Source organism: Erpetoichthys calabaricus, chromosome 3 (genome assembly GCF_900747795.2).
Source record: "Erpetoichthys calabaricus chromosome 3, fErpCal1.3, whole genome shotgun sequence".
Lineage (NCBI taxonomy): Eukaryota > Metazoa > Chordata > Cladistia > Polypteriformes > Polypteridae > Erpetoichthys > Erpetoichthys calabaricus.
This window is the reverse complement of record NC_041396.2, coordinates 306889295-306913457: the sequence shown is the minus strand read 5'-3', so window position 1 is coordinate 306913457 and position 24163 is coordinate 306889295. Positions and strand designations below refer to the sequence as shown.

The 24163-nt window shown below is 47.3% G+C and overlaps 1 protein-coding gene and 2 non-coding genes across 7 annotated transcripts in view; all 3 read right to left on the bottom strand.

Annotated features, from left to right (window-relative positions):
- Positions 1-270: 270 nt before the first annotated feature.
- The window catches only part of naca (nascent polypeptide associated complex subunit alpha), a 34599-nt gene continuing 10706 nt past the window's right edge, over positions 271-24163 (bottom strand). For 2 of the 5 annotated variants that reach the window (XM_028798696.2, XM_028798697.2), the window contains 7 exons: positions 12201-12356; positions 11496-11581; positions 11329-11406; positions 5740-5886; positions 816-944; positions 487-609; positions 271-388 (listed from right to left, as the gene is read on the bottom strand). In XM_028798696.2, coding sequence (XP_028654529.1) covers positions 374-388; positions 487-609; positions 816-944; positions 5740-5886; positions 11329-11406; positions 11496-11581; positions 12201-12356 — 734 coding nt within the window. In that variant the 3' untranslated portion in view covers positions 271-373. Of the gene's footprint in view, positions 389-486; positions 610-815; positions 945-5739; positions 5887-11328; positions 11407-11495; positions 11582-12200; positions 13728-24163 lie in introns of all 5 variants that reach the window. The other 3 variants (XM_028798699.2, XM_028798700.2, XM_051924979.1) reach the window with 2 other exon arrangements.
- On the bottom strand, positions 697-770 carry LOC114649754 (small nucleolar RNA SNORD59). Its single transcript, XR_003715901.1, has one exon. It is a non-coding gene; the product is annotated as a small nucleolar RNA SNORD59 (small nucleolar RNA).
- On the bottom strand, positions 6000-6075 carry LOC114649753 (small nucleolar RNA SNORD59). The gene has a single exon (XR_003715900.1). It is a non-coding gene; the product is annotated as a small nucleolar RNA SNORD59 (small nucleolar RNA).

Here is a 24163-nt window from a genome sequence, read left to right as displayed (position 1 = left end):
TTCTGGGGTCTCAACAAACAGTAGCACTGAATGGGTGAGGTGCCCCCTAAGCCTCACCGTGCCACATCAGAGCTTAAGACCACCTGGCACAGAAAGGCGCTGGCATGAAGATGGGCCCTCTCGCCTCCAAATCTGCCTTTTATGTTTTGCTGCGTTCTTCCCAAATGAGGTCATCTTGGAGCAACAAGCAGCCCCCCGGACCACCATCTGACCCCGAAACATCAGAGAGAGACACACCGCGGTCACGGGGTCAACTCAAGCACCTCCATCTTCTCAACCCATAAGTTTATTTGCAATATCAGTATAAATTGTACAAACGTTACTCGCAGCTACGAGACCTCACGCCACACCACCGCACACTCCGTCCTGATGCTCACATGGTCAGCTCCTGTAGGGGGGGACACAGACGAGCCACAAGGTTACGTGGGCAGTGCACCCTGTACAGTCCCCAAGATGCCCAGGAGGTGGCAGAGCCACGACACTCACCATGATGGCATTGACGATGTCGTTGTTGTTGTTCTTCAGCGCACGGACGGCCTTCGCCCTGGACACATTCGCCTGGGACATGACCAGCTCAATGTCCTTCACTTCCACGCCCGTTTCGTCAACCTAAAAAAAAAAAGAGAGGAAGAGGAGGACGATGAGAACCCGAGAGGCAAACAGATGAGCACTCGAGGGTCCGGTGAATGGCGGCCCTCCTCTCAGAACAGACGTTTGGCTTCAGCAGACTCAGAAGAACGAAAGTCATGGGATGTGAATCATCACGGGAAGGAAACGCGGAGCACACGAGTGGGCCCAACGGCGCCGGCGCTCACCTCCTCTTCCTCGCTCTCCTCTTGTACGGTGGGCGTCTGCGTGTTCTCCTGAATGTTTGACACGGCCTCTCCCTGCACCTTGAACTTCTCTGCAGCCGCTAACTGTGCCTGCTGGGAGAGGTCTTCAATCTGCAAACGGGAGAGGAAGAGACGGCGTTAGACGAGGAAGAAAAACGGAGACCACCGAAGCAAAAAAGGGGTTTGTTGATTTATTTTCCTTACACCCCCCACCCAGTTATGATAAAAAGAAACAAAGAAATGACTCCATCATCATCAGCCAGATGAAGGTCTCCGCAACTCTTCATAATGTTAGGGGGGAGGTCAGGACTGAGGACAGCGGAGGGATTGGGGGGGGGCAACATTAAACAATCGAGACGGGAACAGGCCATTCAGCAGCCCACCAGTCCTCTCCACTTCATTCTTCTAAAACATCAAGTCGAATTTTGAAAGTCCCTAAAGTCCTCCTGTCCACCACACTACCTGGTCGCTTACTCCAAGTGTCTGTGGTTCTTTGTGTGAAGACAAACTTCCTGATGTTTGTGTGTGACATTCACAAGTGTCCAGCTGTGTCCCCGTGTTCTTGATGACCTCATTTTAAAGTCACCGTCTGACCCACTGCACTGATTCCCTTCATCATTTTAAACACTTCAGTCAGGTCTCCTCTTCATCACTTTAAAGGCTCAGCTCTTTTAGTCTTCATAACTCACCCCCTGTACCCTCAATCAGCCTCGTCGCTCTTCTCTGGACCTTCTCTAGTGCTGCTATGTCCTTTTTGTAGCCTGGAGACCAAAACTGCACCCAGGACTCCAGCTTGAGCAGAACCTCCTGTGACTTGTACTCCACACGTCAAGGCGCTATATAACCTGACATTCTGTTAGCTTCTGAGCATGGTCTGTCAGTTGATAGTGTCATGTCCACTATGACTCCTAAGTCCTTCTCTAAGGGAATACTTTCGATTTTCAGATCTCCCATTATGTATTCAGACCTAACAAGATCTAAACTTAATGCAGGCGTTGGGCTCAGCTCTTTTATTAGTCTTTCCTCACAACTCATCCCTTGTACCCTCGACCAGCCTCATCGCTCTTCTCTGGACCTTCTCTAGTGCTGCTATGTCCTTTTTGTAGCCTGGAGACCCAAACTGCACCCAGGACTCTAGATTAGGCCTCACCAGTGTTTTATAAACCTCCTGTGACTTGTACTCCAAACATCAAGGCGCTATATAACCTGACATTCTGTTAGCCTTCCTAATGGCTTGTCTGGGAGTCGATAGCTTAAGAGTCCACTATGACTCCTAACTTCTTCTCATAAGGTGGACTCGCGATTTTCAGACCCCCATTGTGTATTCACACCTCACATTTTTACTTCCTATGTGTAATTCTTTACATTTACTGACATTAAATGGTTAAAAGTCTCAACGCCATCAATCTTTCCTCATAACTCACCCCCTGTACCCTCAATCAGCCTCGTCGCTCTTCTCTGGACTTCCTCCAGTGCTGCTGTGTCTTTATGGAGTCAAACTGACCACAGGACTCCAGATGAGGCCTCACCAGTGTGTTATAAACCTCCTGTGACATCAAGGCGCTATATAACCTGACATTCTGTTAGCCTTCTTCATGACTTCTGAACTCCGTCTGGCAGATGAGAGTGACAAGTCCACTATGACTCCTAAATCCTCTTCATAAGGTGGACTCTCGATTTTCAGACCCCCCATTGTGTATTCACATCTAAACTTCTAAACTTAATGGAAGTGTTGGGCTCAGCACTATTAATCTTCATAACTCACCCTCTGTAGCCCCTCAATCCGCCTCATCGCTCTTCTCCGGACTTCCTCCAGTGCTGCTTTGTCTTTGTGAAGTCATGAACTGACCACAGGACTCCAAATGAGGCCTCACCAGTGTGTTATCACCCTCCTGTGACATCAAGGCGCTATATAACCTGACACCCTGAATGGCTTCTGAACACTACGACTCCTAACTCTTTGTCATAAGGTGGTCTCTCGATTTTCAGACCCCCATTGTGTATTCACACCTCACATTTCTACTTCCTACTTGTAATTCTTCACATTTACTGACATTACAAATCTGCCCAGAGCCTGTCTATTGTCCAAGTCCTTCTCTGATGATATAATGGATTTCAAACTCTCTGCTCTGAAAGCGTGTTCATATAAAATACACATCGTCGTTACTCAAGTCTTCAAGCCGTTGATCCGCTCGCTCGCTCGTGTTCCACCACCTACTTCCAGCAGTGAACTTGGCTTTGAACAGACGACTTTGAGATTTAAGGGGCAGCAGTACACTCTGTGACTCTGAGTGACCGACACTACTGTACACACATCTGTGTTCTAACTGTTCAAAAAGTGTGCACACCCCATCCTAAATCTCCAAGATGATAAAGACGTCAAACAGAAGATTAAATAAGAGACCTGCCACTCGGGGACACGTGTGAGTCTGTGGAGAGTTTTGTCGTTTCCAATCATCATCCTTTACAAAGGAACCACCAAGTTTAGCAAGCAGCACAGCACGGCCATCACCCATGGCGAGAGATTTCCTTCCACTGCATTTACATTCCCACCCGAGTTCAAGAGAACCATCACAACACCCAAAGGGGCTTCAAACTGCTTCCCATTATTACAATTAAAAGACTCCCTCAAGACATCAGCACCACTGGAGAAGAGAACCCAAAAAACAGCAAACGTGAGCGTTCACGTCTCAGGTAAAACAGGACATGATACGGCGTAACGGCCAATTGTCTCTAAAAACACACTCCTTACACCCTGAAACATAAATGGATGATTAATCGTTCATTAATTAATGTCAAACACACTATCTATACATTCTAAATTTAGTAGAGACACTTATTATGAGGGAATTCTGGGTCCGGGTCGAAACGGACTGCTAAGGCATGAAATATGTGCAGTAAGTGAAGGGTTAAATGAGATGGACAGATTCTCGATTGGGCCTCAGCGTCTTCCTGTTTACATCAAGTTGCCAATCAGGCCGAGCCGCACAGCACTCTGGGTAACTCTCTTACACACACGCGTCCATACTAAACACATTTCTCGTTTAAATCTCTTGCCTTGTTTTCCACTTATTTTTTTTAGCATGCTGGTAAACTGGATTTCTTAAACTCAATGCAGGAAGAACGTCATCTGCTGTTCTGGCTCAGGCTGCAGTGGTGGGTGTCTAATCACTAAAAACTCAAGAGGGTCCAACAAGACGGAGCAGCAGCCAGTGCAGCACTCACGGCTCTGCCACAAGACGGCCTTCTTCAAAGCTCTCAAACTGCAGTGGACAAACTAAACATCCAGAGGTGGCGAGAGTAACACGTCAACAGAACCGTCCGTCATGTGACGGCACGGGACACCCCAACATCCCACGAGACCCAATGATGAGAATCTGCTAATATGAACCCTAAAAACCATAAAGCTGCTACCTGGAAGGTCACTGCCTTGCAGTTAGGAGTCCTGGGTTCGCTTCCCATGGAGTTTGCATGTTCTCCCCGTGTCTGCGTGGGTTTCCTCCCACAGTCCAAAGACATGCAGGTTAGGTACATTGGCGATCCTAAATTGTGCCTGGTGTGTGAATGCCCTGTGGTAGGCTGGCGCCCTGCCCGAGATTTGTTTCCTGCCTTGCTCCCTGTGTTGACTAGGATTGGCTCCAGCAGACCCCCTGTGACCCTGTGTTAGGATATAGCGGGCTGGATGATGACTGACTGATATTTTTAATCGATGCCCACTCAGAACCGAGGAGAATTAATCAACGCTCTGAACTGCTGCTGATCCGATGAGCGACACCAAAAAGTGACATTCTAGAAAACGTGTGTGTGGTACGGAGAAACACAGCAAAGTTAACTGGCCGTATTCAAGGAATGCCAAGTTGCTGCATGCCACCGGTCGGCTCTCTCACACGGCCCACCCAATCCCACAGCTAAAACTCAGTTCGGAGGCCTTTGACTGCATCAACACTCGGCTCTAGACGACAGCAAAGGTCTCTCCCTTTGTTACTAACGAGTGACAGCAGTGGTGGCATTAGCAGCATTTGTCACTCGTATGATGTCGAGCAGGGATTGCTGGGAATCATGCAGCATGGCTTCCACTTGAATCAACTCATCAATTACTGCCATGCGGCCCCCTGCAGTGCACAGTCTACCGTTTACGTGTGATTAGCACAAGGCTGACCCTGACGTCCAACGTCATTATCGGCAGCAGATGGTCACTAGTAAACGACTCCGTCAATACTGATCAAGCTGTAGGCTTGGCAGTGTGCTTCTCATTTATAGCATGCGTGCAATTTTCATTTGACTGAACAGGATTCTTCAGTTAATAAAGTATATAAATACACTTGGGAGGGGGGACACAAAAAAAAACAAACTGACTGCTGGAGGTGACAGATCTCATGACAGTATCAGGCCTAAACATCCAAAGTGACACCGCGCCAACCACCTTTATTACGTGGGCATGATAGCTGAGTGTGGCTTTGGAATTTACGACTGACGTGCTTCTTTCATTTCCTTTGGGGTTAATGCGTTCACAGGTTGCAGCACTCGCATGTCACGTCATCGATGGTTTCCCGTTTAGTGTACCGCTTACTAGGAGTGAGGAATTCTGGTCACTTACTGCGAGTTTGTGCAGCCCCCATACCACCTGTCCTAACTCAAGTGCCCCAAAAGTCTGCATGTCACACGCTGGAAGAGTGGCAAAAGGGCACAAACAACCTCTGAGCTGCATTCACAAATATCAAACAGCAGGCTGGGCACATTTACAAATCACAATGCTGCCAGGGCTATTCGCCCATATGGGAAGTGGCAGCGACAACAAGTAAAGGTCTTCTGTTGATGCCCAGCTCTCCGCAGTCTTTGTAAAGTCCCAGTGCTGTGACGCCCAGTGACACCTCTGAGCAGCTCAGCGGCTTCCCAGCTTACTTACCTTGGCCTCTCCAAACACAATGTAAGTGTCCGACGCCGGGCTCTTGTAAACATCTGGCTTGGTAATGACGAATAAGATGTTTTTGGATTTTCTGATGGTGACTCTGGTGACCCCCGTGACTTGGCGAAGACCGAGTTTGGACATGGCCTAGAGGGGCAAACAAAACAAAAAAAAAAAAGATAAAGTACTCAGGATCAGAACACAACACACACTGACCGGACTAGAGGTACTATTTAAAAACAGGCCCCCGATCCCCCGCCCCCTCTCAGAGAAACAATGTTGGCTTCAGTAAACTCAGAAGAACGAAAGTCACATTATTTGACTCATCATGGAGGGCCCACCCTCGCTCCCCGAGGCAGACAGCCAGTTCTGGTCACACGAGACTTTCATTAGCACTGAAACCACAGAATCCGAGCAGGAAGTTTCTAGAGAGTCCTCTCGACACACTCCCACCACTCTTGACAATGTGACGAGAGTCGCTCAGTCAAATTGTGTCACCGTCACATCACATACCCCTTAACCTGTGGGTGGGTTGTTGCGGCACCGCAGATTTCCTAATGACCGCTCTCCATCTCATCGTATCCATCACAGCCACCAGGGTGACATCGGGGGGGGGGGGGGGGGAGTTTGTCCACTTTCTACTGCTGTCCTCTCACCTCTTCTTTTGTCTAAAAGTGTGTAGTGGAGTGGAGGTCCCGCTCACTCTGTACCATCAGGGCATGTACAATAATTTACAGTGCTGTCAAAGAGTATTTTTTCCTCTTCCCAATTCCCTCAATTTGTACACTTTTTGATGTTGTAGTGGGACTTTAAATAAGTTCATAGTTTAAACCCCCCCCACCCCGGTGTGGCTAAATTAAAACAAATTTGTGGAGAAGAGCGAACCAAGATTTCTCCACAGAGATGCTAAAGACCAGATCTCCTGTTATAGAAAGCACTGGATTCATTTTGATATACTGCATTAATCCCCGTCTTTTCACAGGACCTTTCTGGGTCAGAGCGCAGGTTCTGCCATCACAACAGCACCCCTGGAGCAATTTTCAGGTAAAGGGCCTTTGGTTCAAGGGCCCGACAGAGTAGGATCCCTTCTGGCAGTAAGTAACCGTCCAGGTACCAGCGCAGATCAGTCCCTCGTTGTTACTGCTGGAGGGGGCATAACCAGATGTTAAGTTCAGGGGGGCAGTTACTTTTTCATATGTGGGATAGATGGTAGTGAACTCTTCTCCTTCACCTTAAAATGAGAATTAAAAACTGTGCATTGTGTTTTGAATTCTACCAGGTTTGTCTGGAGATCTAAAACAAGAGGCAAAGACTGGAGAAATCGAGAAGGGGCAAATACTTTTTCACAGCACAATAAGGATGAAGCGGTGCTGAATTTAGTGCACTCGCTGTGGGCGTCTGTCACGGTCAGCCCTCTCAGCTACTGCCACCAGCACAGAGAAGAAGAAACAGGAGGGTCAGGGACAAGAGCGCTGCTGGTCAAGGTGTGACAAGAGGTCTAGCCCAGAGGTGGCCAATTCATTTTACCAAGGGGCCACATAAGAAACTGGGGGGCCGGACCAATAGGCTAAACTGAAATCTGCTCCATAGTAATTTTCTCTCTTTATCAAAAGCAGTAGATTGTATGGTTCTGATTAGCTGCTCCTGCTAAGAGCAGATGTTACGATTAGGTTAGGAGTTCTTAAGGAGGCTAGCGGGCACAGAGAGTAACCCATGACACACATTTAGGAAGTCACTGGGCACTGGAGAGATTCTGAAAGGCTGGAAAATGGCAAATATCATCCCATTATATAAAAAACGGTGACAGGACAGATCAGAGCAACTAGAGGACAGTAAGGTTAACGGGCATCACAGGCAAATTAATGGAAGGAATTATTAAGGAGAAGACTGAGCAACACCTGGCAAGGACAGGACAGTCAGCGTGGGGTCAGACGAGGGGGTCATGTTTTACTAACAGGCTGGAATTCTATGAGGAGGAAACAAAAGGATACGACCAGAGAGGAGCAGAGGAGATGATTGATCAGGACTGTCAGAGTGCATTTGATAAGGTGCCACATGAGAGGTGGGCATCCAACTAACAGAAGTGACAGAATTGACTCAGGCACAGGAAGCAAAGGGTGATGGGGCGAGGAACCTCATCAAAAATTGGTGATGTTAAGAGTGGAGACCAGCAGGGGGCAGTGTGGGGGCCGCTGCCATTTTCCATCCATCCATTATCCAACCCGTTATATCCTAACTACAGGGTCACGGGAGTCTGCTGGAGCCAATCCCAGCCAACACCGGGTGCAAGGCAGGAAACAAACCCTGGGCAGGGCGCCAGCCAACTGCAGCTGTTGCTAGTCATTACCACTAAAACATATATGATTAGGTGAGGGTTAGTGAAAAATGACAGCAATCTGTTTCTTTTCTCGGTACTCAAATATGGCACTTGGTGCCAGGACCGCTATTAGCATGTGTGGGGCATGGAGCAAGACCTCAGATCCATCCATCCAACCCGCTATATCCTAACTACAGTGTTACGGAGGGTCTGCTGGACCCAATCCCAGCCAACACAGGGCGCAAGGCAGGGTGCCAGCCCACCGCAGGCTGCCATTTTTAATACCTATAAATGATTTAGATAGGAATATAAGGAACAGCCTGGTTAAGTTTGTAGAGGATACCAAGACCGGTGGATTAGCAGATCATCTGGAATCTGTTATATCATCACAGAAGGACAGCAGACAGGCTCGGGCAGATTTTGGACACTGAAATTTAATGTCAGTAAATGTAAAGAATGTAAAAATGTGAGGTATGAATACACAATGGGGAGTCTGAAAATCGAGAGTCCACTTAATGAGAAGGAGTTAGGAGTCGTAGTGGACTCTAAAGTATCGACTCCCAGACAAGCCATTAAGAAGGCTAACAGAATGTCAGGTTATATAGCGCCTTGATGTGTGGAGTACAAGTCACTGGAGGTTTATAACACACTGGTGAGGCCTCATCTGGAGTCCTGTGGTCAGATGAGGACTCCATAAAGACACAGCAGCACTGGAGGAAGTCCAGAGAAGAGCAATGAGGCTGATTGAGGGGCTACAGGGGGTGAGTTAATGAAGATTAAAAGAGCTGAGCCCAACGCTTTCTTTAAGTTTAGGTGTGAATACACAATGGGGGGGTCTGAAAACCAAAAGTCCACCTTATGAGGAGGATTTAGGAGTCGTAGTGGACTCGACACGATCAACATCCAGACAGTGTTCAGACGCCATTAAGAAGGCTAACAGACTGTCAGGTTATATAGCGCCTTGATGTGTGCAGTACAAGTCAAAGGAGGTTCAGGCTCCTTAATTAGCAGCCAAACAATATTAAAACACAAAATGTGCCAACACGTCAACAACCACCTGTGCCCATCACACAATAACTGAAAATAAAGAAAGGTGAAGGCCTCCGTGATGTTGATCTGCTCAGGTCCACAAAACATTTTCACAGCCAGCGCTCTTAAAAATAAAAGAAAAATCAACACATTTGGAAATGCCTGCCATGGCAGAATGAGCGCCGTGGAATTAACTAACGGGTTTAATTAGCAACGAGAATTGGCTTCAAAGTAAGAAACTGAACGAAGTGAACTTGGTGGGAGTTTGAGGCCCCAACTTAGTTGGTCACCTGTTGGCTCACTTCACATCAAATTTAAGGAAATTAAAGGAAAACTAATCAATTCAGTGGTCAGAGTGTCAAGAAAAGTCAAATAAAATATTATATACATACAGTGCATCCGGAAAGTATTCCCAGCGCTTCATCACTTTTTCCACATTTTGTTATGTCACAGCCTTATTCTAAAATGGATTAAATTCATTTTTTTCCTCAGAATTCTACACACAACACCCCATAATGACAACGTGAAAAAAGTTTGAGGTTTCTGCAAATTTATTAAAAATAAAAAAAACGGGAAATCCCATGTCCATAAGTATTCACAGCCTTTGCCGTGAAGCTCCAAATTGAGCTCAGGTCCATCCTGTTTCCCCTGATCATCCTCGAGATGTTTCTGCAGCTTCATTGGAGTCCACCTGTGGTAAATTCAGTTGACTGGACATGATTTGGAAAGGCACACACCTGTCTATATGAGGTCCCACAGTTGACAGTTCATGTCAGAGCACAAACCAAGCATGAAGTCAAAGGAATTGTCTGTAGACCTCCGAGACCGAATTGTCTTGAGGTACATATCTGGGGAAGGTTACAGAAACATTTCTGCTGCTTTGAAGGTCCCAATGAGCACAGTGGCTTCCATCATCCGTAAGTGGAAGAAGTTCGAAAGCACTAGGACTCTTCCTAGAGCTGGTCAGCCATCTAAACTGAGCGATCGGGAGAGAAGGGCCTTAGTCAGGGAGGTGACCAAGAACCTGATGGTCACTCTGTCAGAGCTCCAGAGGTCCTCTGTGGAGAGAGGAGAACCTTCCAGAAGGACAACCATCTCTGCAGCAATCCACCAATCAGGCCTGTATGGTAGAGTGGCCAGATGGAAGCCACTCCTTAGTAAAAGGCACATGGCAGCCCGCCTGGAGTTTGCCAAAAGGCACCTGAAGGACTCTCAGACCATGAGAAAGAAAATTATCTGGTCTGATGAGACAAAGATTGAACTCTTTGGTGTGAATGCCAGGCGTCACGTTTGGAGGAAACCAGGCACCGCTCGTCACCAGGCCAATACCATCCCTACAGTGAAGCATGGTGGTGGCAGCATCATGCTGTGGGGACTGGGAGACTAGTCAGGATAAAGGGAAAGATGACTGCAGCAATGTACAGAGACATCCTGGATGAAAACCTGCTCCAGAGCGCTCTTGACCTCAGACTGGGGCGACGGTTCATCTTTCAGCAGGACAACGACCCTAAGCACACAGCCAAGATATCAAAGGAGTGGCTTCAGGACAACTCTGTGAATGTCCTTGAGTGGCCCAGCCAGAGTCCAGACTTGAATCCGATTGAACATCTCTGGAGAGATCTTAAAATGGCTGTGCACCGACGCTTCCCATCCAACCTGATGGAGCTTGAGAGGTGCTGCAAAGAGGAATGGGCGAAACTGGCCAAGGATAGGTGTGCCAAGCTTGTGGCATCATATTCAACAAGACTTGAGGCTGTAATTGCTGCCAAAGGGGCATCGACAAAGTATTGAGCAAAGGCTGTGAATACTTATGGACATGGGATTTCTCAGTGTTTTTATTTTTAATAAATTTGCAAAAACCTCAAGTAAACTTTTTTCACATTGTCATTATGGGGTGTTGTGTGTAGAATTCTGAGGAAAAAAATGAATTTAATCCATTCTGGAATAAGGCTGTAACATAACAAAATGTGGAAAAAGTGATGTGCTGGGAATACTTTCTGGATGCACTGTAGATAACACGAGCGGCTAATAGCTAACTCATATTTCTCGTAATCGTCGGTGAAGTCAAGTTACAGTGAAGGTGCCCACGCCCAGGTCTACCATAGACAGGGGCTCCGACTTGAACTCGGGTGACCTGTGCGCCCAAAGGGTTTTCTCTCTCTCACATGACATGCATCAGCAAACCCCATAAATCACTGCCCGGACCTTCTCACAGTCCCCTAGCCCCACCACGGTAAGCGTACCTTTCGAGCTTTCTTCTCACTCCGGCTCTGTTTGGCTTTGCTAACGGGTTCTTCGTCTATCTCGGCGGCTGCGGCGAGCTGGAGAGCAAGCAGAGGAGGATTAACACAACACTCGTGGACGGCTCCAGTCAGAGAGGCGCTCGCTCGCGTCTGAAACACATGCCTACCTGAGCCTGCTGCGTCTGTGCCTGTGCAGAGTCGTGATCTTCCAGGTCGGGGACCGACTCATCGCTTTCCGATTCTGTGCCGGACCCTAGACAGCAAACACACAAGACACGTGCTGAGCACCACTCCACTACCTTTGTTACATGGCACTTGCACACCTCCAATGTTAATGAGACTGGACGTGAAGAAGCACACTGGACAACAAAGGCCCACACCTTCTGGTCACCGCATTGGGACATCAGGATTAGAGCACAGCATGCTGGTTTAGTGAACTTTAACCCTGAAAAGCACCAACCGCAGAGACGTTCACAGCCCAAAAAAGGCCACTTGACAGGAAACACCTGGAGGGGACACTGGTGTCAAAGTGACACGCCAACACGACAAAGCCAGGTGTCCCAAATGAGGCCCAGAGGTTTCCATCTCAAGAAGCCTTGTGAAAGCATCAGCCAATGAAAACTCTCTGGAAAGGCCCAGGATTGGCTGGTTACAAGCGGCAGCTCCTGGCCATCGGTGCAAGTGTCTGTTGGCTCTCGAGCCACCTCAGCTCCCCCCAGCAGCACCAATGTAAAAAGCTGCCCCAGACACTCAGAGGTTACAACACAGCAGACAGTCAGTTAGTTAGTGCGTGTCCCCGTCCCCCCCCCCCCCAATAAGGGGGCTTCACCCCGTGCATGACGCCATACACAACAGACACATCGAGCAGATACCCTTGTCGTTCTTGAGGATGGGTTCCACCGGGGCAGATGGCGGTTTAGGGGTCGCGACTGCAGCTCTGGGCTTCTCTACCAAGACAGGGGGGTCAAAGGTCATCTCCTGGACAGGCTCTTCAGGGGGGATGAGGGGAGGCAGCTCGTCATCATCCACTGTAGGAGGAGCAGGGGCAGATGGAGACGGCTTAGAAGATTGAGCAGCAGAGGTGGGGCCTGGAGCCGGGGCGACACTGGCAGGGCCAACAGGTGAACTTGCTGGGGGTTTCTCCTCGACTGCCTTTGGGGTGTCCGCGGCTGGGCAAGGAGGGGGCGCAGGGGCACTTACCGCTGGCGCGTCAGGAGCTACTGGTGGAGTCTGAGCGGCTGGCACAGGTGCTGCAGCAGACTCGGAGGGCGGCTTGGGGGATTTGGAGGGGACGGCAGCAGGAGGGCTTTTAGGGAGTCCAGAGGCGACAGCAGCAGCGAATGAAAGTGGAGCAGAGGCGGGGGTGTGGGGAGCGATCTTAAAGGGAACAGGGGGCACAGTGGCAGCCGAATCTACTTTGGGCTCTGTGCCAGGCAAGGGCACCTCCTGTACCGTGGCCTGACTGGCACCCTCTATTTTTCTGGACTCCTCCGACTTTGGCTGAGGAGTACTTGTGGATGACGGAGGTTCCTGGGGTACTTTGGGTGTACTGTGGTCCTGCACTTGGGGCACGGGTCCTTTGGTAGCAGCCTCTGGCTTCGGGGGTCTGGCTTTTTGGGGCACTTCTACCTTAGTCTGAGGGGCTGATTCTGGTTTACTGGCCTCATCTGCCTCGGGTTTGGTGGCAGCCAAGGATGCCTCAGGGGCTTTGGGTTGGGGGGCTGGAGGAGCCTCCGGCACCACCTCCGTTGTTTTGAGCTCGGGGGCAGATTGCGGGGATGTCTCCACCTTGGGTTCCTCTGCCTTAGCCTGGGGGACGGCTGCGTCGGGAGTTTGGACCTTCTCTATTACAGGTTGGATGGTGCCCTCTGTTTTGATGGCATCCTTTGCTTCAGGCTGAGGGGAAGACAAAGGCAACTCGGGGGCTTTGGGAGCCTGCAGCTGGGGTGCTGGAGCGGACACGTCAGCTAATGTCTGGGGCTGGACGTCCACAGGTTTGTCCTTAGGCTGAGATTCGGCAGCGGTAGCGACAGGGGGATCGGACGGCTCTGCTGCGGCCTCACTCGGCTTTGTCTTGGCTGCCTGCTTCCCCCCACCTTTCTTGGCCTTGCCCTGCTTGCCAGCTTTGACCACCTTTGGCTGTTGCCCAGATTTGCCACCCTGCTCGTGTGACATGAAAGAACTTTTTGGGCTTGCTGAGGAGCCCAGAGGAGAGCATGGAGGAGTAGAGTGAGAGAGCGAAGAGGACTTAGGAGAGGAGGTAGAAGCAGACTTGGAGCTTTGCTTGGCGACAGGAACAGGTTTGGAGGGAGATGGAGGCTTCACACCGGCTTCTTGAGCAGGAGCGCTAGCAGCAACAGGAGACAAGCCACCAGCACCCGAGTCTGGAGGACAGGCAGCTGAAGAAGAGAGGGTTGGAGATGAAATAAGACACAAAGAGCGGTTTGGGGGGCTCATGCGGGGTCACACTCTGAGCAGGCAGTGCAATAAAGACAAAGACCAACGGCAGGTTAGTCCACTAGAGTCCTAGGGTTAATCACACAGCACAGCGGAGGAGTCCCGGGGGTCTCGCCCCGTTGCCACCAGCCCGGGCCACACACACATTTACAAGTGCAGCTGAGGCTCCTGCCCCATTAAGTCTGCAACTCGCCAACTCTACTCAACTGGCATTCGGGTCCCCATCACCAGCAGCTCCTATTAGAACTTTGGGTGAATTTTGAGGACAACGGCCCATCCATCCTATTCAGTTAAGACTGTCCAAAAAAACATCAGATTTGGATTTGAAGATCCCCCCCCCCCACCAAAGTCCTACTGTCCACTTATTACTCCAAGGGTCTTTAGTTCCTTCAGTTAAGAACAACTTAACATTTGTGTGAAATCTGCCCTTAACATCCCACCTGTGTCCCTGAACTCATTTACCAGTAGTGGTGAAGTTGAAGTTGGCAGTTTTGGGCACTTGTGACAAACTTGAAAAGCCACGTCATACCCTTGTGAGAGCATCTGAACCAGACATGGGACACCTTGGCCACGCACAACACCCCCCCCTGGCAATTCCCCTTTTGTGTTAAAACAGAGAAGCATTCTGTGCGATATCAGCTGTGGATCAGCTTCCTCGGAAATGTTTTGCACATTTTTGTCCAACAGCAAAACACAGAAACGCTGGCAGTGTCATGGATGCTGCACTGGGCTCGTGACTGTGCTAACCTCAGTCACGGCAACTCACTTCTCCTGGGGGGTATTTTCCATACGTTGCTTAAATCATCCGAGATCAGATGCCTCATCTTAGATAAGTTAATGCCAGTGAAACTCACCCGGGATTAGTTGGTTTGTCAAACGCGGCTGTGTAGTAGATTAGTCGAGTGGGACCTGATCATCTGAGATGACTGCGAGCGCCAGCGCTGAGTGAAAAGCCACATACAGTGCATCCGGAAAGTATTCCCAGCGCTTCATCACTTTTTCCACATTTTGTTATGTCACAGCCTTATTCCAAATTGGATTAAATTCATTTTTTTCCCTCAGAATTCTACACACAACACCCCATAATGACAATGTGAAAAAAGTTTACTTGAGGTTCTTGCAAATTTATTAGAAATAAAAAAAACTGAGAAATCCCATGTCCATAAGTATTCACAGCCTTTGCTCAATACTTTGTCGATGCCCCTTTGGCAGCAATTCCAGCCTCAAGTCTTGTTGAATATGATGCCACAAGCTTGGCACACCTATCCTTGGCCAGTTTCGCCCATTCCTCTCTGCAGCACCTCTCAAGCTCCATCAGGTTGGATGGGAAGCGTCGGTGCACAGCCATTTTAAGATCTCTCCAGAGATGTTCAATGGGATTCAAGTCTGGGCTCTGGCTGGGCCACTCAAGGACATTCACAGAGTTGTCCTGAAGCCACTCCTTTGATATCTTGGCTGTGTGCTTAGGGTCGTTGTCCTGCTGAAAGATGAACCGTCGCCCCAGTCTGAGGTCAAGAGCGCTCTGGAGCAGGTTTTCATCCAGGATGTCTCTGTACATTGCTGCAGTCATCTTTCCCTTTATCCTGACTAGTCTCCCAGTCCCTGCCGCTGAAAAACATCCCCACAGCATGATGCTGCCACCACCATGCTTCACTGTAGGGATGGTATTGGCCTGGTGATGAGCGGTGCCAGGTGTCCTCCAAACGTGACACCTGGCATTCACACCAAAGAGTTCAATCTTTGTCTCATCAGACCAGAGAATTTTCTCTCTCATGGTCTGAGAGTCCTTCAGGTGCCATTTGGCAAACTCCAGGCGGGCTGCCATGTGCCTTTTACTAAGGAATGGCTTCCGTCTGGCCACTCTACCATACAGGCCTGATTGGTGGATTGCTGCAGAGATGGTTGTCCTTCTGGAAGGTTCTCCTCTCCCCACAGAGGACCTCTGGAGCTCTGACAGAGTGACCATCAGGTTCTTGGTCACCTCCCAGACTAAGGCCCTTCTCCTCCGATCGCTCAGTTTAGATGGCCAGCCAGCTCTAGGAAGAGTCCTGGTGGTTTCAAACTTCTTCCACTTACGGATGATGGAGGCCACTGTGCTCATTGGGACCTTCAAAAGAGCAGAAATCTTTCTGTAACCTTCCCCAGATTTGTGCCTCGAGACAATCCTGTCTCGGAGGTCTACAGACAATTCCTTTGACTTCATGCTTGGTTTGTGCGGTCAACTGTGGGACCTTCTATAGACAGGTGTGTGCCTTTCCAAATCAGGTCCAGTCAACTGAATTTACCACAGGTGGACTCCAATGAAGCTGCAGAAACATCTCAAGGATGATCAGGGGAACCAGGATGCACCTGAGCTCAATTTGGAGCTTCATGGCAAAGACTGTGAATACTTATGGACATGTGCTTTCTCAGTTTGTTTATTTTTAATAAATTTGCAAAAACCTCAAGTAAACTTTTTTCACGTTGTCATTATGGGGTGTTGTGTGTAGAATTCTGAGGAAAAAAATGAATTTAATCCATTTTGGAATAAGGCTGTAACATAACAAAATGTGGAAAAAGTGATGAAGCGCTGGGAATACTTTCCGGATGCACTGTATGTTTCTAGACTTCTCTAGCGCCTTCAACACAATCCAACCTCTGCTCCTTAGGGACAAGCTGGCAGAGATGGGAGTAGATTCATACCTGGTGTCATGGATCGTGGACTATCTTACAGACAGACCTCAGTATGTGTGTCTTGGGAACTGCAGGTCTGACATTGTGGTCAGCAGCACAGGAACGCCACAAGGGACTGTACTTTCTTCGGTCCTGTTCAGCCTATATACATCAGACTTCCAATACAACTCGGAGTCCTGCCACGTGCAAAAGTTCACTGACGACACTGCTATCGTGGGCTGCATCAGGAGTGGGCAGGAGGAGGAGTACAGGAACCTTATCAATGACTGTGTTAAACGGTGCGACTCAAACCACCTACACCTGAACACCAGCAAAACCAAGGAGCTGGTGATGGATTTTAGGAGGCCCAGGTCCCTCATGGACCCCGTGATCATCAGAGGTGACTGTGTGCAGAGGGTGCAGACCTATAAATACCTGGGAGTGCAGCTGGATGATAAACTGGACTGGATGGCCAATACTGATGATCTGTGCAAGAGAGGACAGAGACGGCTATACTTCCTTAGAAGGCTGGCGTCCTTCAACATCTGCAATAAGATGCTGCAGATGTTCTATCAGATGGTTGTGGCGAGCGCCCTCTTCTACGTGGTGGTGTGCTGGGGATGCAGAATAAAGAAGAGGGACGCCTCACGCCTGGACAACCTGGTGAGGAAGGCAGGCTCTATTGTAGGCACGGAGCTGGACAGTTTGACATCCGTGGCAGAGCGACGGGCGCTGAGCAGACTCCTGTCAATCATGGAGAATCCACTGAACAGGATCACCTCCAGACAGAGCTGTTGCTGTCACCGTCCTGCTCCACTGACAGACTGAGGAGATCGTTCCTCCCCGACACAATGCAACTCTTCAATTCCACCCGGGGGGGGGGGGGGGGTAAACGTTAACATTATACAAAGTTACTGTCTGTTATACCTGCATTGTCATCACTCTTTAATTTAATATGGTTTATATCAGTATGCTGCTGCTGGAGTGTGTGAATTTAATAAAGTATCTATCATATAGTGCCTTTCATATCTGTCTGTCTGTATCTTAAAAAAAACTAGTAAATTAAAAGGATTTCAAAAGAACTTAAATAGGCAGCAAAAACAAATCACTATTTAAGAAAAAGGTTAGAACAGGGGACTTGAACTCCAGGCCTGGAGGGCCGCAGGTTTTCATTTCCTAATCAGTCACCAGTTTTCACTGCTAATTAACTTCCTTTTCTCCATTTTAATAGCCCTGTTTTTAAGGATTCAGTCCTCTGAATTCTTCTCTTCATTAAATGACCGCCAAACAGAAATGAGACGTGAAACGAGCCAACAGATGACCAACTGGGATTTCAAACTCCAACCAATCTCTTAATGAGAAGCTGATTCTTGCTGTTAATTAAAGCTGTTCTTTAATTCCATGACTTGTTGCTCTCATTCTCACACAGCAGACAACTCCAAAAGTGTTGACTGTCAAAATGTTTTGGTGACCTAAGAGATTAACCTTACTGAGACCATCACCATTCTTTATTTTCAGATATTGTGTGATGGGCACAGGTGAGCTGGTCATGTGGCGGCTTGTTGTGTCTCATTATTTGGCTGCCTATTAACTACTAAGGGGCCCGAGTCAAGTTAATTAAAATTAAGGCAAAAGAAGTTAATTAGCAACAAAAACTAATGAAGAAGATGGTTAGAATGAAAACCTGCAGCCACTGGTGCCCACCAGGTCCAGAGTTGGGGACCCCTGCCTCAGAGTTACCATAAAGCTGGGGTTGCTAAGTCTGGTCCTGGAGGACCACTGTGGCTGCAGGTTTTCATTCTCACCCTTTTCTTAATCAGTGACCCGTTTTTGCTGCTAATTAATTTCTTGTGACTTACTCTTGAAGACTCGGACCCCTTAATTGTTAATTGACCCCAGCCACCCAGCACTGTCACTTTTCACCCTCCTCCCATCTGGGAAGCGACTAAAGTCCATTCAGAAGGCGCACCTCCGGGTTCAGGAACAGTTTCTACCCAACTGCAATCGGTAACCTCGTGTCACCTCAACTGCTACCTGCACATATACATCTGCCACTGTCTCGAGTTATTCCTAGGATTCTGGTTTTATTTATTTACTTATTTATACTCGTTTATTTATTGTGTGTTTTTTTTTTCATGTTCACTGTCTGCAGGGGCACATGCAAGCAAGCAAGCATTTCATTGTACACGGTACTTGTACACATGACAATAAAGAATTGAATTCTTTCCTGAATTAGTGGCCAAACAATAATGAGATACAAAATGAGCCAAAACAACTGGTGTCCATTATACAATATCTGAAAAGAAAGAAAGATGAAGTTTTCAGGCATGCTGATAATAATAATAATTCTTTGCATTTCTATAGCGCTTTTCTCACTACTCAAAGCGCTCAGCAATTGCAGGTTAAGGGCCTAACAGAGCAGAGTCCCTATTGGCATTTATGGGATTCGAACCGGCAACCTTCCGATTGCCAGTGCAGATCCCTAGCCTCAGAGCCACAACTCCTGATCTGCTCAGGACCACAAAACATTTAACAGAAAATGAGTGAATAAGAGAAAAATCAGCAATTTCGGAAATGTCTGCCATTGCACAATGAGAGCAGCAACAAGCCATGGAATTAAAGAACGAGTTTACTTAAAGACGAGACTCGGCGCCTCATTGAGCAACTGGTTGGAATGAAATTATTTGGAATTTGACAGACCCTGACTCGGGTGGTCGTCTGTGGGCTCACTCACCTCACATTTCATTTCTGTTTAAGGCAAGAAATGAGCAATTCAGGGGAACAAATCTTAAAAAAAAACAAAAAAACAAATCAATTAAAATTAATTAAAAATGAAGTTAATTAGCAGCAACAACAGAGCACTAATTAAGAAAAGGGTCAGAATGAAAACCTGCAGCCACTGGGGCCCTCCAGGAGCGGAGTTGGGGACCCCTGCCTTATGCAAAGAGTAAAGTCAACGTGTGCTCAGGATTTGCTCGACCTCCTAGCAGCGGTACTGTCATCATAGTCTTTGGCCAGGAAGCTTCATTTTCGTGCGTCACTACAAGAGTCTGAACCATTTAGTCTGCTGAAATCAAAATCTTAAGTTTCCTGCTGACAACGTAGCAGCTAGTTTTGTAAATAACACAAGAGAAACTCAAGTACAGTGGAACCTCGGTTTGCGAGCATAATTTGTTCCAGAAAATGTGCTCTCGTGTATCAAAGTGAATTTCCCCATAAGAAATAATGGAAACTCAGATGATAGATACGTAGATAGATAGATAGAGATACTTTATTAATCCCAAGGGGAAATTCACATTTCTGTTCCACAACCCTAAAACTATTCATATAAAAATGATTAATACAAAATAGAAAGTAAAAATACATAAAACAAAATTAACCTGCACTTTACCTTTGAAAAGAATCATGGCTAGTGTGAGTGAGTTTCTAACCTCGTGGGATTCCACCCAATGGGACGACACGCAGAAGAGCGTCTCAAAGCAATTGCAGTCTCCCAGCGCTGTAGCAGTTTGCCGTAAAAGCGAATCCGAAAAGATCGCGGACCTGCTATAAGCGCCTGCCGTCGATGGGGGATACAAGGAACATTATAAATGTGCAGGGCACAGGATTACTTGGCCACGACCCTGCCTGACTGCTGTGTGTGTGTGTGTATATTGGAGAGCGGCAGATCATGTTACAATAAATAACCGCGCTGTTGCTGTTTCAAGCTGAGTAAAGCTGGTGTCACTAAAGTATTAAGCACTTTGAGCTACTTTTTGTATGAAAATGTGTTATATAAATAAATGTTGTTGTTGTTGTAAAGTACTGAGACTCAGCTTCATGTTTTGGGGTGCAAGACGGGGACTCACATCACAGCACACACACACACACACAGTCACCATGCTGTAGTAAACAGTATACGCTCGTACGGATGTTGAGTATATCAGTGAGGCACGCCGACTCAGACGGAGAATAGTAGACAATTACCCACAATCCCGCAGCAAGAGAAGAACCATCAGGTCAGTTGTGATCACATGACGCTCAGCAGACAAAGCGTATACGTACTACTCGTACTGCAAGACCTCGCTCACTTATCAAGTCAAAATGTAAACATTTTAGCTCGTCTTGCAAAACACTCGTAAACCGAGGTTCCACTGTCCATAAACCAATGTACAGTCCTGATAACAATATTGACAAGTGGGTGACAAAGGGGCTAATAATTTTTTATGTTGCACTTTGAGATTTACTGCTAATGTAAAGTGCCCCTATAAATAAAACGCATTATTATTATTACTAGACAAAGAGTCTGTTTCGACAACGTAAGATGAAACGGACACGAGTGGAATAGTAAGAAGTATAAGCACCACAAACCTGATATAGGCGTATTGAATTAGGCCTCGAGCTGTAGTCGAAATCACCTTTCAGGCCTATGGAGCCTTAATTGTAGTCGCCTTTCTCTTTGAATTTTTGCGGCCATAAATCTGCCGCCTACCGCAATGTCGGTCTCGTAAGGTTTTTTGGGCAGCTGCGCAGAAGGCGACTGCGCATTCGGCTTTGGACGGACGTGAGTGAGTGAGCAGGCTGGTGAATTATATATTAGATTATTATTATAATAAAGGACAGCTCATGTTTTAACTTTGAAAAATCCAACAACGATTGTAAGGGAATCAAGAGCAGCCATGTGTAGCTCATTACTTGCAGAGTACCAATATGGAATAGCCTGCAGCAGAGATTTAGGGCACACTCAGAGTCCAGAGCTCAAATCTCACACCCAGTCGCCGTGTGTGTGTGTGTGTGTGTGAGGTTTACCAGGTGCCTCCTGACACTGACATGGATTATGCAGTCTTGGGGATGGCAGGCCAAACAGTCAGAACTGTGCTAACCCTTAAACCGCCACATACTTGGGGCTTAATGCACCCCTGGACGCCCAATACTCTTTTGATGCACTTTTTAGGTAAACGTCACAATTCACAAAGATAATGTGAAAATTTAATGGAGCACATATTTTTCTTTCATGCAAAAAGCATCACAATTACTGCAACAGTGATCATTTTACACACCGCCAATGAACTGTCAAAACGACTGCAACAATCTCTTATTACATGTACAAGGTGCAAGTGACGCCATTGATGAAATTCAGTAAATCGCCTACTGTGCTTGAACTGGCTGCACACAGAGGCCAACGCGGACACTGGCAGGCTCGTCGAGTGCAGTGGCTGAATCCCAGTGATGCTGATCTACTAGGGGGCGCCAGTGGTCACAAGCTGGCTGCTCAACAAATGTATGGCACGGACTGATTGGCTCCGGTGTGCTGGCGAATGACTAGAGCCGGTTGTACCATTCAATGAATATACGCTGCTCTGACGTGCTGGCAAACTGCACTGGGAGCCAACTAGAGCCAGTTGTGGTGGTTTAAGGGTTGAGGTCAGAGATGGGCCTGCTTGTCTGCAGACTCTGACTACTGAATCTCATGAAACTCCCATTAGGTTGTTTTTTTTTTTTTATACTTAAGAAAACAAAATTCAGGTTAACGGCTTCTGTGATGCAAACCTGATTTGTTGTGATTACCGATGTCACGCTTGGGTCAGATTTGCACAGAAACACAGGAGGTTGTAGAGAGACAGGAATTTTATTCAAACACTGCAAATGAACATTTGTCTCTTTTTCAAAAGTTTAAACTGTGCTCTGTGACAAGAGAGATGACAGTTCTGTCTCACAATTAAAAGAATGTAATTCCGCATTTTGTTTCCTTCTCCATTTATTTATTTATGTTTGTTTACTTTTGCCCTATTAAAAAGCCCTACGCAATTCTGCTTTGGCCATGCTATCCTTCAAGGGTGGGGTTTGATTTGTCTTCAATTCTTTTTTGTATTAATTGATCTATTTGTATGGAATGATTACAATAAAATTAATAAAAAAATTAAAAAAAAAAAAAAAGAATGTAAACATATCTTCCTCTTCAAAGGAGTGTGCATCAGGAGCAGAGAAGGACAGAGAGAGAGAAAAGCAACCAATCAATCAAAAAATCAACTGGTGCTGTTCGGACTTTGAAGTCTGCGAAGTATGGAGCGGATCGCAAGACAGCAATGTGAAGGTGGTCTTTCAGTGTCTTTTTTTTTGTTTTAAACCTGTAGGGGTGCAATCGCCCCCCAACCCCCCCCCCCCACTCACAACAGAAATGAAGTCAGTGGGAGTTTCCTGAGAAACTGGTGGACGGCCTGGCTGCCAAACTAGGACTTCATTTCTGTAATCTGAACAAATCAGGTTTGCATCAGAGAAGCCGTTAACCTGAACTCTGTTTTCTTACGTATAAACCTCCACATTTAATGAACTGGGATTAATTCCAATGTGGTTGATACAATTGAAGTGTTGTGCCTTTGTGGGCCAAGCTCTACACTACTGGGGGTCCTCAGGTTACAACGTCTCGAGTTTACAACACTCACTCCCATAAAAATTTAAAAATTGAGATGTGAGAAGGAATAAAGGGAAGGCTTTTTTGCCCTCCTTTTTTCTGTTACTACAGTACAGTGTACAGTTCTGTATATTTATGTCCTTTTCCTTTTTCTGTGGCTTAGTTGTTTATGATTTTGCAAATGTGTTAGGGTAGGTAAGTGACTTGGGCTCGCGTGTGTTTCGACTTACATCACTGTTGTAGGAACGGAACTGTGTCGTAACCCGAGAACCCCCTGTATTTAAAAGACTTTTCAGCAAGATTTCTTTTATGTAAAATTACAAATTCAGTTTTGTTGGAACTCTATTCAATGTTTGCATACTAAAACCATGACTGGAGCTTTGTCTTGTAAATATTACAGGTGCAGCTCCTGCATTTCATCCAACAACTGTCTGCACGGCCGCCAGCCTTATGGGTTTTTCAAATTATTTTTAATATTAAAAACCAGCCACATCAGTTTGCAGTTTCATGAATTTTTTCCTTTTGATTCCACACCACGGACACTTGTGATGGACTCGTAAAGCTACACAACACTTCAGCGAGTGACGTCACACATGAAGTAGACATTCACACACTGGCCAAGCAGAAGGCGGCCCCCCCAGCAATTCCCTGTGTCAACACTAAGGTATGGAAGTCGAGGGAAAGCACCGACCCTGATCCAATAGTTAGAACAGTGGGAGCCGAGTGCTTCATCTCTTATATTATGTATTTCTCTTCTGGTTCGTCTTGCTTCCACTTCAAATCCGGTCCCGCCCACATGCAGCTGACACGGCCTTTCTCGATTCCTATTCGTCCTTCTCCAAACCCTTCCCCACGCTGCCTGTGGCTCCACTTCAAATCCGGCCCCGCCCACACGCAGCCGACACAGCCACTCCTCGATTCCTATTCGTCCTCCTCCAAACCCTTCCCACATGCTTCCAGTGCAATTCCTGCAACACAACTTTTCAAACGCGACCCTCACTTGCTAAACACAAGTAAAGGCATTCTTCCCAACAACTATATGAGTGCCAGAAATGTAATATAAGAAGTTCACTACACAGGATTGTCTGACTAAACACAACAAAACTCATTCACAAGTCTTGCAGTGCGACATCTGCAAAGCAACTTTTCCAAACCAACGCAGTCTCAGCAGACATACCACAATTCTCTTCTCGTTACCACAGGTACTTCTTCACCTCATTCCTGTCTTCCTGTCCAAGAGTACAACATTGGGACTCCAGACCAGCAGTGCAAACACTGTCATGCACTATACTGGCCTGCTGAGCTTAATCCAGCCAACAAGTACTCGAGGTGCTG